This window comes from Cyphomyrmex costatus, unplaced genomic scaffold, assembly GCF_001594065.2.
Source record: "Cyphomyrmex costatus isolate MS0001 unplaced genomic scaffold, Ccosl1.0 scaffold932, whole genome shotgun sequence".
NCBI classification, from domain to species: Eukaryota; Metazoa; Arthropoda; class Insecta; order Hymenoptera; family Formicidae; genus Cyphomyrmex; species Cyphomyrmex costatus.
Genome location: NW_017280520.1, coordinates 292,566 through 312,492, shown reverse-complemented (window position 1 = coordinate 312,492; position 19,927 = coordinate 292,566). Strand labels below are relative to the sequence as shown.

The following is a 19,927-nucleotide window of genomic DNA, read 5'->3' as shown; positions in this document are numbered from 1 at the left end:
CTCTCTCTCTCTCTCTCTCTCTCTCTCTCTCTCTCTCTCTCTCTCTCTCTCTCTGTATACATACATACATATGTATATAAATATACACACACACACACACACACTCACACACAAAATTTTTCAATTATAGTTTAGGATATAAAAGATATTTTAATAGATATAATTATTTATTTTATATTATACTCTTTATTGTAACATGCCATAAATTTATTAATATTATGAAGGAATAAAATTCTTGTCAATGGCTTGCATTTTGGCAGATACAAATGAATTACATAAAGCTGACTATATTTTAAAAAATGGTAATTGTATATTTACATCTGTTGAATTTTCAACTAATGTAATAGCCATGCGACATATGTAAATATATACACTTAGAAATAAGTTAAAATATTTTGTAAATGTTGTCATGTTACAATTAAAACACGCTGATTAAAAGTATTAAAAAATATAATATTAACTTGTACGTCACATCACATGCAGTCATTAATTACAGTTATTTAAAATTATGTAACATTTGTACTACAGAATATTTTTATATATTACATACATATGTTTACACGCACACACACATACAAAATATGTATATATATATATATATATATATATACATGTACGTAAAGATAGACACACACATACACACAGCCACACAGATATTCTAATGTTCATTTTATAAATAGACAAAATGGCAAAAAATTCTGAAATTATATTTTATTTATAATAAAATAAAAATATGATAATAAGAATTTTTAAGAATGAGAAAGGAAGAGAAAGAAAACGAAAAAAAAGTGTGAAAGGGGCTATTGTACGTTATTAGCGATCGGATTATATAACATTGTATAACAAAAAAGTAAAATTATATTATTGACATATGCCGAATAAAATATTCCAAAACAACATGTTAATATTATCTACGAATAAAAAATGCATATTCTTTTAATTGATACTTAATTGCTTTTTCACTTTGTAAGAATATATGGGATAGAGCCACCATTTATGTATGTGCAAGATATGGGATATATCAGTGTTTCTCAAACGTTGGCAGGCCAAGATCCGGCGTTCTTAAGAATAGATAAATAATAAGATTATAAGAACCTACGTAATGTGTAAATAACAGAAAATGAAATCGGGAACCGATCACAGCTACACGTATATATTGTTGACTACCTCACCAATTACGCAAAATCTTACTACACAGCACATAATGGAGAAAGATATAAATAATTGTTTTATATCAGTGAATTTGAAGCACATGGATTTCCGTGAATATACTACACAACGCTGAAGCATGCACGTTTAAAGTGTAAATTCATTTTCGTTCGAAAAATAATTGTGTATTTTGTCATACAGTAAGCTAAACTTAATTCTAAACCACGCTGCTGTGATCTCACCTTGAATTTGTTTTCACTCCTGCCTCAAAGTCTGAGACACGCTGATATATAAAGTTTGAAGATCTAAATTTGCTGAAATGAGAATGGTGTAACTCAGTGAAAACTCATTATAAGATGGCCCTATCCTATGTCCCTGCCATTCTGTCTGTTTGCTCTTGATTAATGCATGCAGACACTTGCGTATAAAGTTTGTCTTTCAACTTTATTTGCCTAAATGTTTACGTGAAATCTTGTCGCGAATCCTTTTTTATACATATGCATACGCATATACACCCACACTCACACTACACATATATTCATTATGTGCGCGTTCGCACGCACGTACGCATGCACGTATACGCTTTATTAAGATACATACCGAATTAGAGTGTTACTGAGTCACAATACTTTAACATACTATGCAGATTATCGTATCTGTATCAGTGTTTTCCCAATAATTTACTGCGTTTGTGTGTATGTGTGTGTGCGTTTGCGTGCGTACGTGTCTGTGTGTACATACAAAATATACACATACACGTTATAATAATAATATTATAAAATATAGCAAATGAGTATATGTGCGAATGTCCATCCATACATTTCGGATATAAACTTTTCAGTCAATTTGAAGCTCTGAAATATTTTTATAAATCTAGAATATTTTTGTACATTTTACAATTGTTTATTTACTTTCCTGCAATTTTACATATTTTTACATATTTTAAGTAAAATGTCTATATTTCATATGTTATAAATTTTGTCTTTACCGTAAGATGCATGTTTATTAAACTATTTATATTATCTATTGACATGATGAGTTATATTAAAGTAATAAAAGATTAAAGGCAGTTTAAATTCAAGAAGTGAACAGAATATTTATATAGTTTTATCATACATACTAAATTTTGACATTTTCTAACTGAAAGAATTTGTTAGTTATTATGGAATATTTTGCAAACTTAAGATAGCATTTCTGCTTTAATATAAATGTTGTAATAAAACAATCAGTAACGAATGTGTCTGCAATGCATATGATCATGCTTAGAATCTAATATTGTTTTAAAATGAAAGATATACGGAAAAGTTGAATGAATCATAGTGCACATGATATTTTTTTCTTACTTGCACCTATTCTGTTATAATAGAAGAGAAATTTGAACGAACAGTTATATAAAATTTAAAAATGTTAAATTTGTATAGTCTATCTATAATATATTGTAAAATTTGTGACAGAGATAAAAGAAAGAAAAGGAAAAAAAGAAAATCAAAGATGAACGATAAACACTACTTATGATGTGCCTGTGTAATCGCATACATGAGGTTATGTGATACTAAAGCGCACATATCAATTGATGATTAGAAATCTTGTGAACTGATTTTCTGCCAGTAAATGCAAACCACAGACAGGATGGTAACCAGGACAGTACATGGACAAGAGCAGGTAAACAATCTCACAAGATTTTTTTTTATTATTTACAAAAACCAAAAAATGTTAATAACTTACCCCCCTATTGTTTGAAGTTTAGTGGACTCAAGTTGACGCGCTGCTTCTTCCGTTCTCTTTAATAGCAAAACCTGTGAAATATTAATAAAAAGAAACTTATAGTGTTAAACATTTTTATAGAGATACTTGAAATATTGTGTAGATGTTTTTAAATGTTAAAAAACAATGTAAAAAAAGTATCTGTTTTCAATGTTCAAAAAACATTTTCAACAATTTGTTAAACAATTTATTATATAAGCCATATATTAGGGTGGTCATTTTAACAATTTTTTAAATTTGATCGAGATACCTCCTAAAATGATTCAATATCTCAAAAAAATAACGCCAGAATTTTTTCAGATTTTCTGAACAATATTAATCCGTGCTGCCGCAGCACAATAAACGGAAAAGTACCTTTGTGGACAATATTCGACCGACACTCTAATTCTTAACCAATTAAAAGATTTTTTTTTAATTTGACTTGAAATTAAATAAACTAAAAATCCATTTTGCATAAATTTTGATTATAGTCTAAATAAATAATAAAAAATAACCGATCTAATAAAGTGAGAAAACAAATCATAATTATACAATAACAAATATTGGCTCGGCCATTTTTAATTTGGAATAAAAATTTATGCAGAATGGGCTTACAGTTTATTCAATTTTACACAAGCAAATTAAAAAAAACTTAAAATGGTTAAAAATAGCCGATTTACATTCACAAGTGTTTTTCCGCCTATTGTGTCCCGATGTGACATAGATTAATTTCGTTTAAAAGATATAAAAATATTCTGATGTTATTTTTTAAAGATATTGAATTATACTTTAGGAAATGTTCCGATTAAATTTCAAAATGTTTTTAAATAACGATCACACTAATACATATATACTTATGAATGTTTTTCAATAAATTATTGAAGTTATATACTTCTCTCGTACATAAATGACTGTTAATATCAATATAAAAAAAATTTACCTTTTGCGATAAGTTTCTAAAGTGCATTTCTTGGAGCATGCTACTGTGACGATGTATATTTTCATGACGGGAGATGGCCAGCAGTACTCCTCGTTCAGGCACATATCGGCACACTGCCGCCCCTATCGCCTTTTGAAATTCTTTATGTGCATTGTCCATCTTCGCACTGCAATACAACATACTTGACTTAATTATTTCTTAACAATGTCTAAAGCAAATTTTAAGTTAGATATGTGTCCCATATTTAATTATAAATTTAAAAGTAAATATAGATACTTATAAGCAACAAATTATTATTTACTATTTTTTTTCTTTCATTAGAAATATTTTTACTTACAATTCTCTGAGCTCTTCAGGTACTTCAATTTCGATCTTGTGAAATGTATTTTTGTCAATAGGGGAATTTGGATTTTTGGCTCTCAATCGCTCACTAGCTACAATTTCAGTATATGTGTATTCCCATCCCAAGTATTCAACTACTTGAAAACCTCCTTTACTCATCTAAGAAGAATCATATAAAAGATAAAAAAAATCATTAAAAGATAAAAGTTTAATTTCTATTATAAAAGAAAAAGAGAGAGAGAGAGAGAGAGAGAGAGAGAGAGAGAGAGAGAGAAAGAGAGAGAGAATCTAATGACGCTAATTTGGGCTTTTTAGCAATTGCATTACACAAGCATGTGTGTGTGTATCAAACTTTCATAACTTTTTCACTCAAGTATACATGCAAGGTATTAGTAATTATTACCATCAGTACTGTATCATCTAAACATTTGTCAAAGTATTTCATTGCTTACCTTAATAAGTGCTTTCCACCAACCCCATGCTTCTTGATCGTTAGATCTAGAGAATACTTCAATCTCTTGGTTCTCCTGAAATTCTGTTTTGGAACCATCTTTTGGAGGTAGACGGACTTGAGCAAATGGGAATTTCGATTCGGGTTGCCAGCTAAAATTCACATTGTATGTTTGATTAGATCAAATTGTACAATTATGTATACATTATATATTTTATACATATCTATATACAACAAAATAGTGAAAAAAGAAATTTATTTATCTGAAAGTTTTATTATAGGATGAGAGCAAAATTCTCAGGTAAATATTATCATTATAACAATGAAAAACGAAAAGAAAAATGTATATGTGTATATTCACTTATATGCTATACATGTCTTATTTCCACATCACTTATTTTGTTGTACACTCTGTGTTAAAATTTCTAATGACAAACTTTTCAACATTTTAGTCCATTATTGAAAAGTTTGATATTGTACACCTCTTTTTTTACTATGTATATGTCTGTCTTTCCCGATAACACATTTCGTTAATACATAACACAAAAGAGAACGAAAAAATTATCTAACAATTTCGTAAATGAATAATATAATTGTAAATATAAAATATGTATATTTTATATAATATATACATAATATATATAGAAACACTATACAAGATACAAATTAATATATTACTCAAACACTAAAGATAAAGAAATATGGAATACGTAGATTGATATGAATTTCTAGTATTCTACAATGAGAAGCGAGACGAGAATAAAAAGTTACGGCAAACCATAAAAAGTAAAGATATTTAGCACAGCTTCCACAGAATACAGCAATACGTTGTTGTTGTTGTACAAAACATCGTATCAAGACGTAAAAAAAAAAAAATGCACTTCTTGTCAAACATGGTGTGTCGTGAGAGAAACTTACTCATTCTCAAAAGTTACCAAAACTTCGTCGTCAAAGACATCGGTGACAAAGGCCTGAAAAAAGTTATACACGAGACATGTAGTAAGCCGTCTTTGTAGGAATTAGGAATGTAGCGAGTAGCGCAGGCCAGTCGAACGTAACATCGCGACTCGACGGAATAAAGGGGGAAGGCAGGCAGGCGCGAGGTAGAAGGAGGGTGCAGGGAGGGCAATAGCGAGCGTCTACGGGTTCGCATGTCGCAAATTTGGGATTTGGCAAAATTGACGAGTTGACGATAGCACCGCGGGGGCAAATGTAGAAGGACGCGAGCCAAGGGAAAATCACGCCCTGTCAAACGAGACATGGCGTCGAGGGAAGCCGCGTTACCTCGCGAACATTTGAGGAGCGTGCATTCGCGAAGTACGGGCTCTCGTCCCGCGAGATTACGATCGCGCCGCGGCTCGTGGCTCGGCCTATCTACCGCCCGAGGCTTCCGCCCACTTTTTTGTATACTTTTCACAGAACGAACCTTATAATACGCTCCGTTTTCGCCGCATACTTCGACTGTGAGATCCTCCATCTTGCTTTTGTGTGACGGTTCGGCTCCTTTGCGGCAGGCATGCCGAAGAGCGGGCGCCCGCACGAGTTCGGGGCTGTGTGAATTTTCTGTGCACCAATCGCACGACTCTTTTCCATGACGCCGAGACAGTATTGGGCACGCCGAAATAGTATCGACAGTGGTATCAACTACCGTCCACATCGATGGCCCCTTTTAGTCCTAGTTTACACCGAACACTTGATACGCGTACTAGCTAGTAACTTTCTATTAAATTATTTCAATTTCAGCAATTTATTTAAAAAATGATGTACTAAAATTGGTACAAATATATACGATTTACGCCGAAATTATAACATCGATGTTATGAAAGTGGCCATTCACAGTCACAGTCATTCCATTCTTCAGAGGAATAGCTATGATTGGCCAGTTTCATAACATCGATGTTATAACTTCGGCGTAAAGCGTGCCGTGTAAACGTAGTGTGTGATTGTGTCGTTGATGGAAAGCACCCAAAAGTGACAAGTCAACTTATTTACACCTCATTTGTGATGCAGTTACATATCTGCACTTTGAAGAAATATTTTGTTATGATAAACTTGTTACTTCTATATTACAAAGTTACACGAAGCTTATTAAAAAACCAAGTTACGCAATTTCATTCTTAAAAATGTTATAATTAATAAAATGATATGCTCCTTTATTTACGGTGTAGATACATATTTTTCAACCTTATATATGAAATCTTTTTTTTATTCCTGCACTCTTTGAACTCAACATATGGCGTAACAAGTTGAAGTGAAATAAATGTACGTTTGCTTCACTTCAATTTATTCCACTGTGTGTGCACCAGTTCAGAGAGTGCAGGGGCTCTATTCTTGAAAAGAAACGTATACGTTTCTTTTCAAGACTAGACCCCCAGAAATAAAATATAGATCTTTAAGTACCTTTTCATACTGACGCTTGACGCTCATTTTCAGCGTTAAAACAGATCACTTGACAAAAATTGACGAATAGCAAGTGTCAATTTTAATCACGTGACCTATTTTGACCAGTCATGTCTCTACTAGAGTATAACGTGATGGTGCAGGCGATAAATGTTGGTATTCTTATGATTGTGCCAAATAAAACATTTTATTTAAAATATGTAAAAAAAATGATTAACATTATTTTAATATCCTTTTCCATATATATGTTCCTATATTAATTACATATATCATATAATTATTCTTAAATTTATAACACCTTTATTTTACTTTTTATTACATTTTTTTTTATTTTACTTATTATAAGCCTAATAATTATAAATTAAAGTAACAAGACTTAATAAAGATAAATAAAGGTATAGAAAAAGGATTACGAACCTAATGATTATGTATTTCTATATAAAATTTAATAGTTTATCTAAAGGTTCCAAAGGTACTCGTATTTTTGTGAACTTGATACGTCGTTGAGGTCACGTGCATGAGCATGCGAGAGAAAACGCGGCCCCGCTAGCGTTTTTACAAGAAACTTCTAGATTGCCACACTCCCTTCTCATTCTCGGATTTCGTATGTGTAATAATTATTTCCACTGATCATCAGAGGGGATTTTATATCTTAATCAGGAGTAATATTGACTTTCAAGTTCTCGACTTCAACCACGTCCAACACCAGTTTATCAAGATAAAAGACCTTGAAATTTTGGTGGATCAGGATCCTCTTTATATCGTTAATGTTTATAGACACTCAGGTACAGATACTTCTCAAGAATTATTTCAAGACTTGTTTCAGTCTTTTGTAAATCAATCCAATTTCATCTTTATAGGAGACTTTAACGCCCATCACTCTGCATGGGGCTGCGAGTCCGTTGATCATGTAGGTCGCTCTCTACTGGCAACTATTGATGATCTTGACATTATTATCCTTAACGATTGTACACTTACTATCATACAACCTCCTATAATCATAGACGCGCCGTCATTGATTTATGCATGGTTTTTTCTAACTTTGCCCTAAATTGCACTTTTCATATTTTGCCTGATTCAGGATACAGCGATCACTTACCCATTAAAATTCAAATTGATGGCGCTCTTCACACTTGTTCTAGATTTTATTACAAAATTAAATTAAACAAAGTAGAATCCGATAATCTATAGAATTCTTTGCAGGATGCCCCTTCCTGATTCTTGCATTACTCTTGACCAGCCTATCAAAGCTTATGAAGATTTAGTACAAAATATGCAAAGTATAGAAGTAGCTGCTCCCTCGAAGGCTAAGGCACCTCGTCAAGTTTCTTCGGACAACCAACGTACACAATCTTTCTGGTGGAATGACATCTGTCAAGATGCAGTGTCTGCTAGAGAGCTGATTACTAGGAGGGCACTTAAAAAGTTGCTCACTAGTTGCTTAGCCTACAAGAAACAACGTAGAGTTACCACTAACAATAGGATCCTGCGTAGAAAAAAAAGGCTTGGCTTGAAAAAGTTTTGCAGCAGTTCCGATCATAGTAAGAAAGCCGATGAACTCGCCAGGCAGGAAGACTTTATGGAATTAGAAGTCCCTTGTTCGGACTTGCTCTCAGAGGCTCAGAGCACCACTGTGACTCAATGTAAAACCTATCTGGATGAGGAATGAAGACCTATACTGTGATTGAAAAGCTTTGCCCTCCGTCGCGTCTACATTTTAATTATTCTTCACTTCCAGATTTGATATCATCACACAAAGGCATAGAGAGCAATGAAATCGTTTAGATCGAAAATAATGGAAGTAAAATAAAACTACACAGGAAGATATATATGCCTAAATTTTCGCGTTCAAATCATTACAATCTTAACTATAACCTTCACAGGAAAAATATAGTTACTTCCTGTGGCTTGTCCCTCATCAAGATATTAATCACATTATTTTTCATTGTCCTATCATCTCTTCCAAATCCGATAAACTCATTTCGTTTATTCATAGCATTTCTGATACTCAGAACAATATATTTCCGCTACTCAAGAATCCTAACCAGTGTTGCTAGCGGGGACGCGTTTTCTTACGTCAAATATCAAGTTCACAAGAATACGGGTACCTTATTTAGAACCTCCAGATAAATTACTAAATTTTATAGAAAGATACATAATTATTTAATTTTATAATAAGTAAAAAAAAATGTAATTAAAATGTAATAAAGAAATTACAAATATAAAAAACACGTCCCCGCTAGCAATAATGATCCTAATCCCAAAGCTTATCCGCTTACTTGTTGCATTACTTGCATTCTTCAAGTCAACCTCGTTATTTAAGGATACCTTCCAACAAGCGACACACATGACACCGTGTATCAGTACGTCCTTGTTGTTCGCCAATGTTAAACAAGGATGAGATAATCACTGTGTCGCACCGTGGTCGCTTGTTGGAAGGCACCCTAATATTCCTCATTGGTCTCGCTCGCGCGTGGCCTTTGAGGACTTTGTCGGCGTTTTAAGCCGGCCATAAGTTGTTTTTGTGACTCGCCGGCCGCCGTCTGATCAGGGCCATTTTATCAAAACTAGACAACGCATTAATCAGAAGTTTGGCATAAAAGTTTCTTGATCTTGACGTTGTTCATGAGAAACAGGTGTAGTAATTAAAGCCCGTTCTACAATAAGTCGGTAGCCGTGTTAAGAAATTAACCAATCATGGTCGATTCTTTTCAACTGTGATTGGCCAATTTCTTACGGCACGACATACGACGTATTGTAGAACAGGCTTGAGAAAATTTTCCATTGTGTCATGGAAATCAGATAGAAATATATATGACAATTGACAAATATTTGGAGCATCGTCGCGATAGAGTGTTTCTTCGTTTTTTATTTAAAGCATTAATTCTAGCGTGCGAGAGTGTGTGCACGTACACGCGCGTACGTGTGTGTAAAACGTTCTTTTTATTTAAAGAAAATACAGAAAGTTAAATTTTCCTCCTCAAGAGAATATGGAAGCAGAACCATTAGAAGATGGCGAAATCGTCGATGAGGTTAGATACTGACATATTTTTCTTTAAAATACTATCATAACCTATATAAATATGAACTTACATATTCGATAAACTGGTGTTATTTTCCAAATTATTGATTTGAAATTTATATTATTTTCTGTATTAATATAATTGTTTTTATCATATAGTCTAAATATGCACTTTTTGCGATGTAGAATATATTGCAACAATATAAAATAAGATACAGGAAAACAAAACATACGTGTTGACGAAGTAATCTTTTATTCCTTTGAATGTCTAAACAAATTTGTAATGTTTTACCAAAGATCATTAGATATCTTAAGTTAAACATTGAAAAAATTAATGAAATACAGTATTGCTGTATGATAATCAAATCATGCTTTTTTACTTATGTAGAGAGTTTCCTAGTAAGGGACAATGGCGACATAATGAACGATTTCATTCTTTCCAACTATGACTTATGAATCAACATAATTGTATACAGTTAAAATGTTGTATTTGACTGTATCATCATTCTATATCACTTAATGATATAGAATTTTTATATTTTATTATCATATTATTATATTTTATTTTTCTAAGAATGATATTCTGATAAGAATTGTCAAGATTATTTTTTAATATCTTAACATACATGTATGAGATCTTTTCCTTTATTTCTATAGCTAAAAAGACTAAGCAATGTTACGGCGACAAGTTGATACTGTGTCATACAATATATGATTGTGTATTCGTTACTAGAATAGAAGCTTATGTGTCAAATATATGGCTACTAACTATTTAGAAAAGATACAAAATTTTAGTGCATTGTAAAAATTTAGTAGCGTTTTGAAATAACAATAACTTTACATAATACTCCTTTGTCTGATATTATATTTAATCGTATCTTCTATAGATGGAAAAACATTCCATAATATATCGTACAATGTTAATTTTACATTATCTTCTCTTACATATTATTGTTACATATAAATTTGTTTTGGCATTAACAAATGTATCTTTTAATGATTATTTTATTTCTTTATAGCCTAGCGATGTCTTTGAAACTTATAAAATTTTGCAAAGACCTCACGTAAAGCAGACACCTGTCACAGACATATGTACAAAAATGAGATACAGCGACGAATCTGATCACTCTGCAGATTCTGAAAGTGATTCTGATTCAGATTCCATACAGACTAATATTAAAAAACCTAAACTTAAATTGAAAAAGAACAAACATTTGTGGAAGGATTTGACACCCAAAAATGATAAATACAAAGTATGGTGTACTCAAATGCAGGAAGAATCTTTGACTGAAGATTTAACGTCATGTGGTGTTACTAAGAAGCTGTATCAAGAACGTAGTGTTGAAAGTTACAATTTTACTCTACGATATGCAGAGAATGCTAGAGAACCTTGCAATAATAATAGTTCTGATGAAGAAAAGGACATCGAACGTAGATTAACTAATAAAAGAACAAATTCAGATAGACGTGACTTAAAATTTAGATTGGGAAAAAGGAGAAACTCCATGGATAATCAAAAAGGTTCAGTTAGAATAATAGCAGATTTATCCACAACTGTGGATTCAACAGATGCCGACGTTGCTACTGATATAACTAATAAGCTCAGCGAAAGAAAAGAGCTTCTCATAAGTAAGAAAATATATATTGAAAGACATAGATATTTCGAAATGTCATCACAATTTTAATTGAAAGTCAATTATAATTCTAATGACATCTTACAACAAAATAAATCTGTTAAAAGTTTTCATATTACTTTTTGCGCACCACTAACCGTATTGTGCTTTCATTTAGCAATGATTGATTCTTTTTGTTTTAATTTTAAGAATACGTTTTATTAATATTTATGTTTATTTACATATTTTGTTTTATTTGTTGTAGGACGAGTAGTGGATATAATTGGTAAACAGAAAGCTATTGATTTTTTCCAAAAAACGAAGAAGATAGAAGAAGATGGTGGAATGTTAATAATGAATGGATCTCGCAGAAGAACTGCTGGTGGAGTATACTTTTGGTTGGTGAAAAATGACAAACATATTCCTCAAGAAAAAATAAGGGAGATATTTTATTACGATCAAAAAGAGAGTAGCGAACAAAGAAAGAAGACTGGCGACTTGGGACGACAGAAAAGGGAGCAGGATTTAATGAGAAGTTTCGAGGGTAAATTATAGTATTTATTTTAAATGAAATAACGTATATGTGCGTGTTTATACATATATATAAAAGATGATATAACACAAATTACAATTTGTCTTGAAATATAGATGGATCTGAAAAGGATTTACCAGCTCTATTAACAAGAGCGGAACTCTCGACGAGACAAATCGCAGAAGAAGCGAGATTGCGACGTGGTGAAGGCATGGACAGAATGCCAGTAGATTCTGATCGCACGGTATCAAATCCACCACCCAGTCCTGTAACGGATGATCCAGATCAGTGTTGTTAGACGGCTCCTGTTTTCGCGCATGCGCATTAAATGTAGTATCGTTGCCGTACTTAACTCGAGCAAAATAGGGCGCTCTATAGCCCCGGTATTATTTTTGAAAAATATTCATAAATTTCTAGAAAATTAATTAACAAATGAAATAAAAGTGTAATATTATACGATATATGCAAATATAAATTCTTTAAAAGTATCTTTGTCTAACCATGAATATTTAAATGTGTGAATTCTTTGTTTTTTAATAGCTCCTTTAGTGACAAATTTTCCGGCAGACAACGATAATAAAGAAATAAATAGATATAATTATCACACATGTACGCTAGAATGGAATCAAATCACAAAAACATTATTACAAATATAAACTTGGAAAGAAAAGGGCACTAAGAATTAAGCGCAGATAACTTTACGCAAACGCTGATATATATCAAGCAAAACTTACAGCTTTCAATCAGATGGGGAAATGCGTTTCCAAAGCAGATTACGTAGAAAAATAAAAAAAAATGTTTTGTATTTTTATTTTATGTAAAAAAATTTTAAAAAGAAATTTTTGTTTATATTTGATCGATCCACCCTCGTACAATTGTGTTTACATAAAATAATTATAATTTTCCCTGCGTATGTACATTGTAATAGCGATACAATTAAAACTATATTTTATAATATCTGTAAAACTTATACCTGTTGGTTGCTGCAAATCTTAATCATTTTACAATAAATTGTTTCGAATGTTTCGATAACTCTAATTATGAATGCTTCCAAATTATTTATATTATACATAATAAGGAAAAAAACAAATATCGTATGTGTAATCTCAGACAAAAAATACTGAATATTGTCCTTTACGCAATTTTTACATGCATGCACGCACACATATCCACTTTAAATTTTAAATCAGTGAGTATCGTGAGCATATAAAATATCAATGCAAATTACATATCGCATATGTGTAACAAAAGTGATACAATTCGAATTTTTTGAATTTTATATTTTGAAGATTGTATTCTAAATATACGACTTTTAATCAGGAAAAATACAAGTTAAATCCAAACATATTTTAAAAAATGTAATATAAGGGAAAAATGACATAAATATGGGTATAATTTTTAAAAGTAACACAATATCACAACAAAATTAATTTACATTATTTCTAGGGAACTTAAAACAGACAATTTATCATTAGCTTTTAGTTAACTTATATTTCATATTGCCATAATAAATAAATTTAAAATACGCAATTTTCTTTCTTCTCTTCTAAACAATTTCTAATTTTTTGTTTATATCATTTTTCTTGCAAGAATACAATTAATTATGGAAACTGGCGCAAGTATTATATATAAGTATATACATGGTGTTCCATTTTAATTTATCCATGTAAATATTTCGAAAAATATGGAAAAATGTTTCAGATAAAAATGATAGATTTCGAGAGAGACGTATTTTAGTCACGCTGTTTTTTTCTGACACTAAAAAGATATAAAGGTCACCTTCACATTTGTAAATAAAAACGATTTTTTTGCATAATAATATGATACCTCTAATTATTTTGCATATAAAAATATTAAGATAGAGATATTTTAAAAAAATTAATAGTATAATATATATTACATTTATTATTGAAATATTAAATATCTCGTAAACTATTAATTTTTTAAATTATTGTACCTTAATACCTATGTATGCAGAATAATTAGAGAAATATTATATAAAAAAATTATAATTCCATTAAAAAAAGTAGAGATAAAATTAGTCCTCAGAATTATTTCGTTTTTATCCGAAACATTTTTCTGTACCTTATGTTTTTTTCGAGATATTTGTTTAGGGTAATTAAAATGGGACTTTTTCTCTCTCTCTCTCTCTATCTATCTGTGTGTGTATTGCGCAATATCCAATTGTAGCGCATTTCATATACGTTACTATAAAATTCTACAATGAAAAATATGGCGTTTAATTACACTATCTAAATGTAGAATGTGTTCATAGAAAAAAAAAACCATAAAGTATTGTAGCCTTTAATTATCTTTGATATTGTCTTCGATGTGTTACACTTACACCTATTATGTTCAAGAAGAATGCAATTTAAAGAAAGCGTTAGGATCTTGCAAAATCCAATTTGATATTTGTAAAAATTAGCAATTCCTATTTAACATTTATTCATATATAATGAAATCTCTTTTACAGATTTCTTTGCGAGTTTGATGTATAACGAGTGAAACAAGTCATTCGGATATTTTTCCATTATGTATATATTTTTTTATACTTTGTTTTCACCAAGGTGCTCTTGTCTTCATATTGTGTCTTTATCGTACATACGATATAAAGAGAACAATTCGATATAAGAACAATTTGTCAATGTGTTCTCATTGACGATTTATCGCTATATTATTTTACTCACAACATAATTTTAATAAATCTCTCTTGTGGGATTTTAGTAACTTTATTTGTTTTAGTAACAGTGAACCAGCACCGTCGAGTCATGATAAGAATAGAAATTAAAACACAGAAAAATCTTTTTAAATGTTTTTGGCAGAGAAAATATTCAAAAATATAAATGTACAAAATTTTTTTACCTGATGCGATAAAACTTTCAGTGGAATTTACATTACAGTATCTCCATTAGAGCATATTACGTTTGAAATTGACAAATATCAGTGATTATTAAACTTAATATTTAAGCAGGATTTCAAGAAAAAAAAATCTGTGTCATTAATATACATTATCACTTAAAATTATTTACACACACGCGCGCGAGCGCACACACACGCACGAAGGTAAAATAATACTTGTACGTGGCGTAAAAATACTATTAAAAAAAAGTTTGTATACACACGTCTGGTATTGAGCCAAGCCCATAGCAAAACTTGCGATAGGCGAACGAAGATAAAAGCGTTCACACGCGTGAAAATATACTCGTATGTACATTTTTGTTTTTAATTGATAAAATTGCTGCGTAGATTTAGACGACATTACGTTACACAAGTGCAGATGCCGGTAGGGAGCTGTGCTTTGGTTTTGTCTTGTTTAAAAAAACCTTTATACACCCATTAAAATCGGCGCTCACGAGAACGTGGCCTCCGCAGCCTTTAGTGCGTTGCTCAACGACAGGATCAACGGGAACCACATCTATGTTGGAGCTATCCATGCCTTTCGGCTCGTCCTTGTTCTCCCATTGTTCTCTAGCTTCAATTTGTTTGATAATACTATCTGGATTTGGTGCAAATACGGCACACGTTACTACGGCATTATGCGCCTTTATGCCTTCCCAGAAATCATTTCGATCCCTACGAACGCTAGAAAATTTGGAATAATCGTGATGGGTTTTCCAGATATAAATGCACTGGTTTTCAGAACCACTAACTATATATTGTCCGTCTGGGCTAAAACTTGCTTTAATTTGACTACTGATGTTAACGTATCCCTTGTATTTACAAGACAAATTCAAATCTCTTAGATCGTACAGACGAATGCGACTGTCGTTCGATGTAACCAATATCTTATCTTCTCCCGGCATCGGTTCGATTCCACTTATTTTACGGCCAGTGGAATTTTTTCCCCTTGTCGATCGGACGTGTATTTGAGTATGGTATTTCAATTGATCGGTATTATAAAATATACAACGACCGTCGTATGATCCCACAACCGCAAATTTTCCGTTCTGACAAAAGTTCGCTGCTGTAATCAACTTTGTTTGCCCGTCCACTTCGTTCCATACCGCTACCTTTTTATCTGGAATATTCCATAAACGTAATTTACCGTCCAACGATCCTGAGAGAAAATATCGGTCGTCCCGCGGATGGAATACTATGGCGGTGACAAAGTCGATATGTTGAAAGCAACATAAGCATTCCTTACGGGATATATGCCAAAGACGTACAGTTTTATCCATCGATGAAGATAAAACGAAATAGTTTTTGGACCACGAGACGTCGAGCAGATCCGAGGTATGACCGGTATACGTGCAAAATGGCTTTGGCATAAATGGGCTTTTCGTTCCTTCTATCTCGCTGAAGGCACTAGCCACGATGTTAGGATCTTCCATGGATTGCTGCGAGACTAACGATTCCTGTGAAGGAGTAGGACTGACTTTCTCTGCGTTATATTTAGTTCGCATGTCTTGAAAATACGTAAAGGCATCCCGTAGAACCCAAATCCTTAGAACGCGATCTTGTCCTGCAGTGGCCAACAATCGACCGCAGGCTGAAAACTTCATGCACCAAACAGGTCCTACGTGTTCCCCACTGAGATCTTGAACGTGCTGTAAACAACTGAACTCATACGGACCTTTGTGGCTATTTGATGCCTTTAATTTTATGTATTGTTGTTCACCAGGATAGACTTCGTCTACTATATCCATAACATCTTCCTTATGTCTTGCATGTGATACTTCTTGTGCGATCGATTTGGCTTTGTCCATGGTCTTTTTTACAGTCGATCCTAGAAATCGTTTCAATTTTTGCGTCCGCTTACGAACTCTGTCTACGGATACATCTTCGTCTGGCGGTATACTGGACATTTTACTATCCACACTTTCCTCGTCGCTCTCTTTTTCTTTCTCGAGACTAGAATTGCTTATGTACTTGGATTTAGTAAGTCTCATAATATGTAATGACAAAGGATTGATGCATTGTGGTAATTTATCTTCTGCTATACTTAATGGCACCTGTTCCCCCGTATCTAAATTCGTTACAGGCACTTGTTCCAGGATTTCCTGCAAGAACACATGGCGCTTAAAAATATCGTTCTGTTTTCATATCCTTAATATAGAATATATAGGTTAATTAAATAACAAACCATATCAGTAAGACGCTTGCCAGAATCTGTTCTAGTCCTTACAAACATATTTAATTGCTTGACCATATCTTGATCACCAGCAGATTTGCGCCTTTCTTTGGAACTTTGTGGACTCATGCCCGAAAGTTTATGTGGACCTAGAGAATAACGGCCAATACTATTGCTTGATGCTGATCCTAATGGACTACTAGACTTTTCGCTTGATCGACTAAGCAATTCTGCTTTCATTCTTTCTACTCTTTCTAGTTCCTCGGTAGAGGGACCTTCTGCTTTTAATTTATCTTCATCCTAACAAAAATATATGTTTACACACACATTTACATATATATATAAATTTAAAAAATTATAAACAAAATATAAATGAAAAATACGCAAAAAAATTATTTTTTTATTTGTAAACAAAAAGATGAGAGGATTATTTTATAAAGATATTTACTTGCGGCTTAACAACATATTGGCCTTTCGTCGCAGATCGGATGTCAAGAGAGTGCTCGAATTCTCTAGTAATTGATTCTATAGTACTTGCTGGACTTGGAAGCGGCGACGCAGGAACAAGTGCCTCTGAAGGCTGAAATGAATTGTTTAGAAAAGTTACATCTGCGTAGTGGATTTTATAAATCTATGCCAATTATAATTGATAAATCTTACAGCAAGGTCGCCCGGTGCATTTGTTTTAATTTTCTTTTTACGACGCGGTGGAGCAACGGGGATACCAGGTATCGCAACATCTTCCACTGATTTTCCGTTATTCTTTGTGCTAGCGATGACATCAGGTTCTTGAAGCATAATACTCTTGTCACTTTGCGAGTGAGAAGCATAATTGGATGTACTGTTAACAGAGGATTCCTGTAGGACATCCCCTGATAACGTAAGGACGCTGGAAGACTGGGACACCTTACCAGAGGCTGTGTCCTCATCTTTGCTTGGAATACTAGCAATGGAGGACATCTGACCCTCGCGGGTAAGAGCTGCAGGAGGAGGGCATTGGGATATACCAGATACAAGTACGCCAGAAGCGTTATCTGCAACTCCAGCCAGAATTCGGCCCACTCGCCCTAAAGAGGTCATACTTTGTAAGCTAAGAGTGTCATGCTCTATAATTCTGAATGGATGGGTTGTTTTTGAAGGAGTAGGATAAACACCCTCGATGGAAGATGTCTGACTATCCGGAGGAGAACTGTTAATTGGAATATCGTCATCTTCGGTTTGCATGCGTTGTCGAAGTTCACGAAATCTTCGTCTGCCTATAATTTTGTCTGTGGTGGATTCTCTACCATCCTCATCCTAAAATATATATTTTATATTATACAACTTTTTAATACTCACTTGCTATAGCCTTTTCTAAAGCACATATTTTAAGTAAAATATTATAAAACTATATAAAAAGATGTACATGTATATCTTAAATTAAATTGATCCTAATTTCAAAAAGTAGTAAGCAATGTGTCTCTCTCTCTTTCCTGCTTTTAATTTTTTTTTTAAATCCAATATATGCAATATACATTGAAACAATATTTTATATACAAATATTAGAATAATACTCACAAGTTTTTCTTTATTTTGTCCACCATCTGTAATATCGCGACTCTTTGGTTCAACTGGTTTTACAAAGACATGATCGTCCTCCTGTTTGCATACTTGCAGTGTTTTATCAGCATGACTTTCTGTACTGATGGAATCACGTTGTTTAACTTTTCTACAACAATCAAAATTTAACATAATTAAATGTAAATTATCTTATACATTTCTTATATACTTGCAATGAATTTAATTGGAAGCTTTCAATTTAATGCAGCAAAATTGCTGTATTCTTCATAACCATGTAACATGTAAAAATAAAGTCGAAGGCAATTGAATGATGAATGCAATATTGGCAATTGATAAAAATTTTTATTTTATAAATGTTTTAGTATATGTATATGACGACTATGCTATTGACTTTAAATATCTTGATTTTGAAGCTGACGGCTGCTCGAGTAACGATTTGAGAAAATCATTGTTATATTTATACACGAAAGTCAGAGCATACAACATTGAGAGTATGTTTAAAAAATTAAATAAAATGATGTCGTGTCGAACAAAGTGCTCGTACACGCGAAGACTTGCATACGCGATTCATCGCGCGCGTTTAAAAAACGATCGATCAATGTACATACATTTGCGTACGAAAGCACATATGATGAATCATATGTATGAGAATATGCGCGAGGTACGAGTCATTTGAGTATTTGCTATTCGTAACATAATCGTATCGGTGAAGATCAGCGGAGATAGAAAGGCAACAATTACCGCGACACACGATGAAACGAATCGTCCTCCGCGTCGAAAAACTCCTCGGAATCGCTGCTGCCCGACATCGTCCTTAGAGAATAATACGCGCAAACTGCCTCGTTCTCGCATTGGAATCGTTGACGCACGTCACGCGCCTCGATAAGCCGCAAACAAGAATGTCGTGGCCGAATACGAGCAATCGCGCGAACGTAAACTGCACAGAGTCATGTTTCAATTTGCAGTAGCAGCAGCTCCAGTTCAGCTCCAGCACGACAGTTACACCCACGGAGTAAAACAGAAGATAAGATCAACTCATAACATTTCTACTCCACTGAGAAAACTGGTGCAGCACCAGCGCCGTGCTGTCGATGAAAATTGTCT

The 19,927-nt window shown here is 32.9% G+C and overlaps 4 protein-coding genes across 9 annotated transcripts in view; 2 read left to right on the top strand and 2 right to left on the bottom strand.

Moving 5' to 3' along the window:
- Positions 1-6,139, bottom strand: part of Fmr1 (synaptic functional regulator FMR1) — a 12,211-nt gene extending 6,072 nt beyond the window's left edge. For 4 of the 5 annotated variants that reach the window (XM_018550080.1, XM_018550083.1, XM_018550084.1 and 1 more), the window contains exons 1-6: positions 6,052-6,114; positions 5,544-5,596; positions 4,627-4,777; positions 4,170-4,333; positions 3,833-3,998; positions 2,875-2,945 (exon numbers count right to left, since the gene is read on the bottom strand). In XM_018550080.1, the coding sequence (XP_018405582.1) occupies positions 2,875-2,945; positions 3,833-3,998; positions 4,170-4,333; positions 4,627-4,777; positions 5,544-5,596; positions 6,052-6,102 (656 nt within the window). In that variant the 5' untranslated portion in view covers positions 6,103-6,114. Of the gene's footprint in view, positions 1-2,874; positions 2,946-3,832; positions 3,999-4,169; positions 4,334-4,626; positions 4,778-5,543; positions 5,597-6,051 lie in introns of all 5 variants that reach the window. The other variant, XM_018550082.1, reaches the window with a different exon arrangement.
- A 1,404-nt stretch (positions 6,140-7,543) lies between these two features.
- LOC108781973 (uncharacterized) lies at positions 7,544-8,943 on the top strand. 2 transcript variants are annotated; one of them, XM_018550115.1, is made up of 4 exons: positions 7,544-7,629; positions 7,706-7,810; positions 7,886-7,935; positions 8,229-8,943. In XM_018550115.1, the coding sequence occupies exons 2-4, from the start codon at positions 7,793-7,795 to the stop codon at positions 8,692-8,694; spliced, it is 534 nt and encodes a 177-aa protein (XP_018405617.1). In that variant the 5' UTR covers positions 7,544-7,629; positions 7,706-7,792; the 3' UTR covers positions 8,695-8,943. The 2 variants fall into 2 exon arrangements, with proteins under 2 accessions (XP_018405617.1, XP_018405618.1); XM_018550116.1 differs by lacking the exon at positions 7,886-7,935 and having other exon boundaries at positions 7,544-7,810.
- An 887-nt stretch (positions 8,944-9,830) lies between these two features.
- On the top strand, positions 9,831-12,636 carry Phax (phosphorylated adaptor for RNA export). Its single transcript, XM_018550104.1, has 4 exons — positions 9,831-10,057; positions 11,067-11,676; positions 11,926-12,204; positions 12,309-12,636. Exons 1-4 carry the CDS (start codon positions 10,016-10,018, stop codon positions 12,488-12,490), a joined length of 1,113 nt encoding a protein of 370 aa, XP_018405606.1. The 5' UTR covers positions 9,831-10,015; the 3' UTR covers positions 12,491-12,636.
- A 2,556-nt stretch (positions 12,637-15,192) lies between these two features.
- On the bottom strand, positions 15,193-19,767 carry LOC108781957 (WD repeat-containing protein 44). Its single transcript, XM_018550092.1, has 6 exons — positions 19,565-19,767; positions 18,821-18,971; positions 17,924-18,559; positions 17,712-17,843; positions 17,276-17,563; positions 15,193-17,192 (listed from the first exon to the last, which is right to left on the bottom strand). The coding sequence occupies exons 1-6, from the start codon at positions 19,630-19,632 to the stop codon at positions 15,456-15,458; spliced, it is 3,012 nt and encodes a 1,003-aa protein (XP_018405594.1). The 5' UTR covers positions 19,633-19,767; the 3' UTR covers positions 15,193-15,455.
- Between the last annotated feature and the right edge of the window lie 160 nt (positions 19,768-19,927).